This window comes from Chrysochloris asiatica, unplaced genomic scaffold, assembly GCF_000296735.1.
Source record: "Chrysochloris asiatica unplaced genomic scaffold, ChrAsi1.0 scaffold00556, whole genome shotgun sequence".
Classification (NCBI taxonomy): domain Eukaryota; kingdom Metazoa; phylum Chordata; class Mammalia; order Afrosoricida; family Chrysochloridae; genus Chrysochloris; species Chrysochloris asiatica.
In genome coordinates, this window is record NW_006409074.1 from 220441 (window position 1) to 229686 (window position 9246).

General features: G+C 43.2%; 1 protein-coding gene and 1 pseudogene across 2 annotated transcripts in view; both read left to right on the plus strand.

The window, feature by feature from the left end:
• The first annotated feature begins 311 nt into the window (after positions 1-311).
• On the plus strand, positions 312-1676 carry LOC102825355 (annotated as a pseudogene).
• Positions 1677-5116: 3440 nt separating this feature from the next.
• The window catches only part of COPS3 (COP9 signalosome subunit 3), a 44468-nt gene continuing 40338 nt past the window's right edge, over positions 5117-9246 (plus strand). Inside the window, exon 1 of one of the 2 annotated variants that reach the window (XM_006877693.1) lies at positions 5117-5283. In XM_006877693.1, the coding sequence (XP_006877755.1) occupies positions 5229-5283 (55 nt within the window). In that variant the 5' untranslated portion in view covers positions 5117-5228. Of the gene's footprint in view, positions 5284-5791; positions 5855-9246 lie in introns of those variants that run through there. The other variant, XM_006877694.1, reaches the window with a different exon arrangement.

Here is a 9246-nt window from a genome sequence, read left to right on the forward strand (position 1 = left end):
TATGCTTTATTGACTACGCAAAGTTTTTGATTGTGTGGATTATGACAAGCTATGGACAACATTGAGAAGTATGAGTATTCCAGAACACTTAATTGTATTTCTGAGAAATCTGTACCTGGACCAAGAAGCAGTTGTTCGAACAGAGCATGGGAACATTGAATGTAGTAAAATTGGGAAAGGTGTGTGACAAGGTTGTGTTCTTTCACCATACTTATTCAACCTGTATGCTGAGCAAATAACATAAAAATCTGTGTTCTATGAAGAAAAACGTGGCATCAGGATTGGAGGAAGACTCATTAACAACCTGTGATATGCAGATGATGAAGGACCCAAAAACCCCAATCAGAGAAATTCCTCAATTTCCCTTCCCTTTAGAAATCTCTTCCCACATACCCAAACCCACTCTAACCTCCAAACCTCTGGCAGCCATCAATGGTGTAATACCCCAGGAAAATGGAGGTGAGACCATGCAAGGACCTGCATTTGATCCAGCAAGTCATTCATCTTCAGCATCAGCTCCCTTTTCCTGCTCAGCATTTCGACCTGTAATGCCATCTAGGCAAATCATAGAACGGCAGCCTCAGATGCTGGACTTCAGAGTTGAATACAGAGACAAAAATGTTGATGTGATACTTGAAGACAGCTGTACTGTTGGAGAGATTAAACAGATTCTAGAAAATGAGCTTCAGATACCTGTGTCTAAAATGTTGTTAAAAGGCTGGAAGACTGGAGATGTGGAAGACAGTACGGTCTTAAAATCGCTACACTTGCCACCACCTTCATCATCTAGTCATGCTGGTGCCCTGCAGGAGTCATTAAATCAAAACTTCATGCTGATCATCACCCACCGAGAAGTCCAGCGGGAGTACAACCTGAACTTCTCAGGAAGCAGTACCATTCAAGGGGTAAAGAGGAATGTATACGATTTTACAAGTATCCCTGTTTGCCATCAGTTATGGGAGGGCTGGCCAACTTCTGCCACAGATGATTCCATGTGTCTTGCTGAATCTGGCCTCTCATATCCCTGCCACCGACTTACAGTGGGAAGAAGATCTTCACCTGCACAGACCAGGGAGCAGTCTGAGGAGCAAAGCACCCATGTTCATATGGCTAGTGATAGTGACAGAGATGACTTTGAAGATGCAACAGAATTTGGAGTAGATGATGGAGAAATTTGGAGTAGATCATGGCATCATCTGCTATGAGAAAATCTCCAATGATGCCAGCAGAAAATGAAGGATATGCCTTATTGCAATTTAGAGCAAATTTTCTTCAAGATATGGTGACTGCCATCCTAAATTTTTTTTTATTGGCTCATTAGAAGCTGCTTTTCAAGAGGCCTTCTACGTAAAACCCGAGATAGAAAGCTTCTTGCTATCTACCTCCACCATGATGAAAGTGTATTAACCAACATGTTCTGCTCACAAATGCTTTGTGCTGAATCCATTGTCTCTTATCTGAGTCAAAATTTTAGAAAAACAACAGTGGATGAGTTAATGATGAGACTCATGGCTGCAATGGAGATCTTCACTACCCAACAACAGGAAGATATAAAAGATGAGGATGAACGTGAGGCCAGAGAAAATGTGAAGAGAGAGGTAATAGGCCCGGAGTTCATTGGGAAATTGACTTTACTGAAATTAAACTTGGTATGTATGGATATAAATACCTTTTAATATTCATAGATACATTCTCAGGCTGGGTCGAAGCCTACCCAACAAAAAGAGAACCTGCCGCTGTAGTAGTAAAAAAACTGCTTGAAGAAATCATTCCCAGGTACGGACTACTGATCCTCTTAGGGTCAGATAACGGGCCTGCTTTCATCTCTCAGGTAACCCAAAAAGTAGTACAAACTTTGGGGACAAATTGGAAATTACATTGTGCATATCATGCCCAAAGCTCTGGTCAGGTAGAAAGGATGAATCGGACACTTAAAGAGATGTTAACTAAATTAACCCTAGAGACTGGCGGAGACTGGATAACCCTCTTTCCTTTTGCTATATATAGGGCCAGAAATACCCCCTATACCCTAAGCTTTACACCTTTCGAGATTATGTTTAACAGACCCCGCCTCATGCTCCTCGTGACAGCCTGCCTCATATTCTTCCACCCTGCTGACTGCAATCTTCACAAGCCAGTCAACACCACCAGGATCGTCATCAGCACCACCACAGGAGAAATAGTCATCTCAATTTCTGCTGTGCAACCTCGACTAGAGTTTACTAATGAGGGAAAACGGTCACTCCGGTAGGAAATAGGAAAAACCTGGGGAGTCCGAGTGTATATGGCAGGAAATGACAAAGCTATATTCACCATTAGGCGATGTTATAATAGTCCAATCTGGGCCCATGATTTGGCCCAGGAGGTACTCACTCAAGGGGGGAATGAAGGACCCAAAGACCCCAATCAGAGAAATTCCTCAGTTTCCCATCCCTATAGAAATTTCTCCCCACATACCCGAACCCACCCTAACCGCCAAACCTCTGGCACCAGTAACCGTTAGAACCCTCCCTAACCACCAAACTGCTGACATCAGCAATCTTCCCTAGATAAGAGCCAATCAGCAACACTCCCCTAGATAACAGCCAATCAGCTTGAAGGATACTTCCTCCCCCCCCCCCCACACTTCCTATAAAAAGGCCTGCGTGCCTGCTTTCTGGGTCGCCATCAATCCAGATGGTAGACCCACTGCATGCAGTGTAACTTGAGATCAATAAACACTTCTGCTGATTGCATATGCGAGGAGAGTCTTCTGTGGGGGACACAAATTTGGGCACAACAATGATACAACCTTGCTTGCTGAAAGTGAAGAGGACTTAAAACATTTACTGATGAAGATCAAAGAGCACAGCCTTCGGTATGGATTGCATCTCAATGTCAAGAAAACAAAAATCCTCACCACTGGACCAATAAACAAAATTCTTATCAACGGAGAAAAGATTGAAGTCAAGGACTTCATTCTTCTTGGATCAACTATCAACATTTGCGGAAGCAGCAGTCAAGAGATCAGACGATGTATTGCATTGGGCAAATCTGCTGCACAGGAACTTTTTAAAGTGTTGAAGAGCAGAGATGTCAGCTTGAGGACTAAGGTGCGCCTGACCCAAGCCATGATATTTTCTATAACCTCATATGGATGCAAAAGCTGGACAGTGAATAAAGATCATAGAAGAATTGATGCCTTTGAGTTGTGTTGTTGGAGGAGAATGCTAAAAGTGCCATCGGCTGCTAAAAGAACCAATAGATCTGTTTTGGAAGAAGTGCAGCCAGAGTGCTCCTTGGAGGCCAGGATGGCTAAGCTTTGCCTCTCATACTTTGGACATATTGTCAGGAGGAAACAGTCGCTGGAGAAGGATGTCATGCTGGGTAAGATGGAGGGTCAGAGAAAAAGAGGAAGACCCCCAACGAGATGAATCAGCCAGGTGGCATCATTGATGGCGTCAAGTGTGGCAGCGGTAGTGAGGTTGGCCCAGGATCGGACATTGTTTCATTCTGCTGTACATGGGGTCGCTATGAGTTGGTTCCGACTCGATGGCACCCGACAACAACAACAGAGGGTAGACACATGTTAACATAGGTGACAGGGCAGGCAATATACAGCAAGAGGGAGGTTGGCAGACTAAAGGTAAAGGTAGCAGGAGACACAGGAAGGAGTATAAGAGTTAAAGGAAATAGAGTTAAGTACAGGGTGCTGCTCCTTAGAAACCCTATACAGGGTGGCTATGGGTTGGAATAGACTCGACGGCACTTAACAACAACAACTGGTAACTGATGGTACATAGTTGTTGTTGTCGTTAAGTGCTGTAGTGTCATTTCTGACCTATAGAAACCCTGTATAGGGTTTCCAAGGAGTGGCTGGTGAGCTTGAACCAATTACCTTGTACCTCAAACAACTGTGTAGTCCAGCGCATTAGCCACAGCGCTATACCAGGAGTCATGGTACATAGAGGAGACTGCAATTACTGTGATGAAGCAAAGTATATAATTTGCTGAATGTAAAACTGATGATCTGTTCTGTAAACTTTCACTCAATTCACAATAAAAAGTTTTTTAAAAAAGAAAATCTTCTTGTCACTGCCATTTGCATGCTTTTTATAGAACGACTGAACTTCAGAGCACTAACCCCCTTCTAGTCTTTACTTGTTCATTATCTGCATGAGAGGAGGTACACAGTGGTTTTTATTCACCAATGTATTCCCTAGCACAGAAACTATCATATTGTAGGTGCTCAATTAATATTTATTGGATGAAGTATAAAAATGGGGATTTATTTATTCAGTCGTGGTGGCTCAGTAGGATAAGCACTAGACTATGAACCACAAGGTCAGTGGTTAGAGCTCACCAGTCGTTCTGTGGGAGAAAAATGAGGCTTTCTACTCCAGCAAAGATGTACAGCCTTAGAAACCCTGTAGAGGTCATTATGATTTGGAACCAACTTGATGGGCACTTAATAACAACAATATGCACCACATCCAGTGTTAGACGCTAACAGGGAATGGTGTAAGACAGATGCTTGACCTCAATGGAACCTGATAGCAATAGCTTTGATTTGAATTGTGGAGGCAAATTACTACAAGACGGTAGGAGTGGCTACATGAGAGGAACAAAGTGCTTTGAGAGAATAGTGGAAAAGGCAGAGATTAATTCCAGTTGGGAAATATTCATCAAGTGTTCTAAGTGCTTTAGATGATCGAAATTATCGTTTGAATTCTGAATTTTACATGTGAGCAATATGAGGCACGGGCCAATCAAATAATTTGCAGACAGTCACAGCTCCTAACAGATAGGGGATTCTGAACACAGGCTGTATGGCTCCATTTCACAGAAGAAAATTTGTGAAAGGTGGTCAGTGAGCAGAACTTGAAGCATTTGTCTAGGTGGATAAACGGGACAATCATCCTGACAAAAGCTGGAAAATATGGGCTTTATGAGTCTTTTTTATCCCTTTGTCCACAACCCCCACTGAACACGGGTCTGAGGACTTGTTAACGCGTGAACACAAACCGAAGAATGAAAAATTGACTTCCGGCTTCGACAAGTACCGGAACGGTTTCCACGGAGACAGTAATTGGAACCCTAGCAGGTGAGCTCTCGCGGTGCTTGAGAGGGCGGAAGTGACGACAGACCCTTCTGAAAGCCCTCCGGTCTACCAGTGCCGCCCCCTCCTCCCCGAACGGCCTCTTTTTCCCGCCGAGCTGCCTCTGCCGATTGGGCCGCCCGGGGGAAATATGGCTTCTGCCCTGGAGCAGTTCGTGAACAGTGTCCGGCAGCTCTCGGCTCAAGGTGAGGCCCCTGGCTGTGGTTGGGTCTGGCGCGCCCGCTGGGCCCCGGGGTGATGGGGCTGCGACGCTGGCATGGACGAACGGGCGTCCTTTTTCGTCTGGAGACTCTTGACTGGGGCTGGGCTTAAGGCGCCAGCGCTGGGGTCGAGCTGCAGTTGACTGCACTCTCCCCCTTGATCTTGGCTTCCATCCTGTCCCTTTCAGTTTCTGGGCCCGCGGCCCGCCGCCCGGTCTCCCGTGGCGGTACGGATCCTCTCTTTACTCCACCCGACAGGGCCCTTTCCACGGGGCGCTTGCTCTTGACAGGTTGGGGGCGGTGACTTCCGCCGGACTCTTCCCGGCGCTTATTGGACGTTTCTTCCTACTTCGCCGAGGGTGATTGGTGAGGTACCTGTCTGTCCCGGCGGCACTAGGCCGCGGGTCTGCGCGGGCATCTAAAAATCTCAGGCTTTCAATGCTGCTGTTTCAGTATCCACTACTTTCCACCAGCCCTTTCTTCCACCGCGGCACACGCCCGGGACGCCGCTGCACGCCTATTTTAGTACTAAAGAATGCAGAGGGAGCTCTCGCTCGTAGGACTCTTATTGTTAGCGGTGGAATTGTTTCCGTTACTATTTTGCTCTTAATTTTCGCACAGTTGGACTCCTTCATCTCGTCATCTGAATGTAGATGGTAGATACGAAATCCTCTAGCTATCCTGTGCTTCAGATTTATCTGCAAGATAGAAATAATAGTCCTTTGTATGGCACTGTAGGATAAGCACTGTACTGCTAACCACAAGATTGGCAGTTCAAACTCACTAGTCGCTCCTCGAAAACCCTATTTAAGGTCGCTAGAGTCAGAACCAACTCGACAGTGCTTAACAACCTATAGAGTGGAGTCCTGATTTCTCACTAGGATAAGTACTAACCTTAAGGTGGGCACTTCAACCCGCCAGCCGCTCCTTGTTATTGTTAAGCGCCATGAGTTGGTTCTGACTCAGGGACCCTGTATAAGGTTTCCAGGGAGCTTCTGGTGAGCTTGAACCGCCGACCTTGTGGTACAGTGCTTTATCCCACAGCGCCACATCAGGATTCCAGTTGCTCCCTGGAAACCCTATATTGGGTTACTATGAGTTGGAACCCACTCGACAGCACCTAAAAATAACAACAAAATCTATAAAGTTATGAGGATTGAGTGACAGAAACCTTTTGGATCTGTGCCTGGTATAATCAGCACTGTTCTAGGAGCAGTTTGACCTTGGATAAATCACCTTAATCTCTAGAGTCTTTTTTGCCTTCATATGTAAAAATGAAGAGGTAATAATATCAACCTCATTGCTGTAAGGCCTAAATGTTCTGTTGTGGAGCAGTGCTTAATACATAATAGTTCTTCCTCTTTGTCCTTATTATTGGCAGTTTAGAGGGCTGAACTTGCATTCTTCATGAATGGGGGAACCATTTATTCCACATACCCTTAGTTTTTACTTCCAAGGAAGTAAAATGTATGTGGTAAGAATCACTTCATGATCCAGCCATTTAAGTCCCCTCAGGAAAGTTTCCTTTTTACAAAATGGAACTTGGGCTGTTGTGCACATCAAGTGGGATCCGGTATCTGAAATCTCTGGGTACATGCTCTACATGGAGGGGCAGTCTGTCAGGCAAAAGTGAATACTAAGGGGTGAGTCCAAAATTATTGCTACAAAATTATAGATGCCTTAACTTGAAACAAAACTATCAAAATGTGAACTATTGTTTCTCAACAGATCTTCCATCTAGATCTATACACTTCTGAGGGCCTTGTTTCCATCTCTGACCCTTCCCTGACAAATTCTGCACTCTTCGATTTATATCATATCAAAACAGCACTTTAGGCTTCCTTGAGGGACACAAATTATATTCCTTTCAAATGTTCTTTGAGTTTTAGGATCATAAAGAAGTCTAAAGGGGTAAGATTAGAGATGTACAGTAGATGGGATAAGAATTCCCTATGAAATTCTTGTAGGACAGAATTTCTAAGAATGAGCAGGTACATCATCATAGTGAAAATGATTCTGCACAACTTTCCTGACCATTTTTTTCGTCAGTACCTTAAAAAAATTCGTAGTAACTGTCAGTCGTTCTGTGTCCTTCCAGAAAATCTCTGAATATTAACCCTTTCTGCAGTCCCTCTCCCTGCCCCCAAAACAGTTGCTGTAACTGAACTGATCTCTCTGCCTTGTAATTGGCTTCGTATATCCCTTCAGTAAGGAGCTCTGGTAGGGTAGTGGTTAGGAGTTGGGCTACTAATCTTGGGGTCTACAGTTCGAAACTACCAGCTGTTCCATGGGAGAAAGATGAGGCTTTCTGCTCCTGTAAAGATTTATAGCCTCGGAAACCCTGTACAGGGTCGCTATTAGTCGGAATTGACTCCATGGTACATAACAACATCCCCTCAGAAACCACTGTTACCGAAAGAACTTGTCTGCAGTTATCTACTGATCACAAAGATTGGTTTAAGCACATTTGTTTTTAGAATAAGTCTATGCATGTATGAACTAGAATTCCAGTAGAATACTTTTGACTTACCTTTGTATTGTTAAGTGCCGTCGAGTTGGTTTCAACCCATAGTGACCCTGTATAGGGTTTCCAAGGAGTAGCTGATGAGCTTGAACCACCAACCTTGCGCCACACCAGGACTACTACCTTTGTCTAGTATACTCACTGTTCTCAGCCTGTGCTGCATAATCGCTGCAGAGTAAATGACAACTTGCTATTGTCTCTGTTCGTATTTATGATTTTCTAGTGTGGACTTTAAGCGAAGCAGGTATTATCATTACCAACTTGCTCTTAGAGTGAATTTCAGAGACCACATCTCAAGTTGTTCTCATTTTAGTGCACTCTGAAACACTGAAACTTACTTTAGATTTTCCTGTAGGCTGAGTACTCATGAATTATTTTACGATATTCTAGTAATCCATCTTTTATTATCTTAAATTGGCATATTTTTTTAAAGTGGAAGGAAAATAATGGACAGAAATGCTTACTTCTGTAAGTTCTTTTGTAAATATTACCTGAAGTGGTGTCTGTCTTCCACCTAACAGTCATAGTGATTCCGTAGTCTTAGTTCAATCTGTGTTTATCTTGAAAGTTGATACATAACAAGATTATGGGTATATTTTATTATTCCTTTGCACTATATGTAATAATAATGGAATGTCTCCTTTATTTTTTGGTAAAACTGGCCACATTTAAAATTATATTATCAAAGAGCTTAGCTGTAATCATTTGATTCTTAAGCATTATACTATTTGAGTGTTAAGAAAGGAAACATAACACAGTTACTAAATAGAAACAGCCAATATTGATACCTTGAAGTTCAAACTGTGAAAGAGAAATACTGAAGGAGAAAACCTAAGAAACTGATGCCCATGGATTTGTATACACACTCACCACCTCCAGTCAAACAGCCAGTGGAATAAGAGAGTATACAGTGTGGCCATGACATCTGTTATCAGGATAACCATCAACATGGGTACATCCACCCAAAAGTATCACTTGAGGCATAGATTCTGGACTGTAGTTGTTAAAACATAGCAGTGTAATATCTTGGAGAGATCAGTGGACTTACTAGGAGATTAAATAATATAAACTACGAGTTGGCTGATAGGCAGGTGCATTATATTCTGGGCAGGAGAAACAGGACATTCCCTCCACCCCAGGAGTTTATATTGACCATTTAAAAGATTGACAACAAAGCCCAGATAAGTGATGATCTAAATTAAGATAGTAGAAAGAATAGAGCTGAGAGAAATAGAAATATCTTATGATCCAACAATTCCTCTACTTGGTATTTACCCACAAGAAATACGAGCCATAATACAAGTAGTAGAAATATGCACAGCAATATTCATAGCAGCACTATTTACAATAGAAAAAAGATGGAGACAACCAAAGTGCCCATCAACTGAAGAATGGATAAACAAACTGTGATACATACACACAAT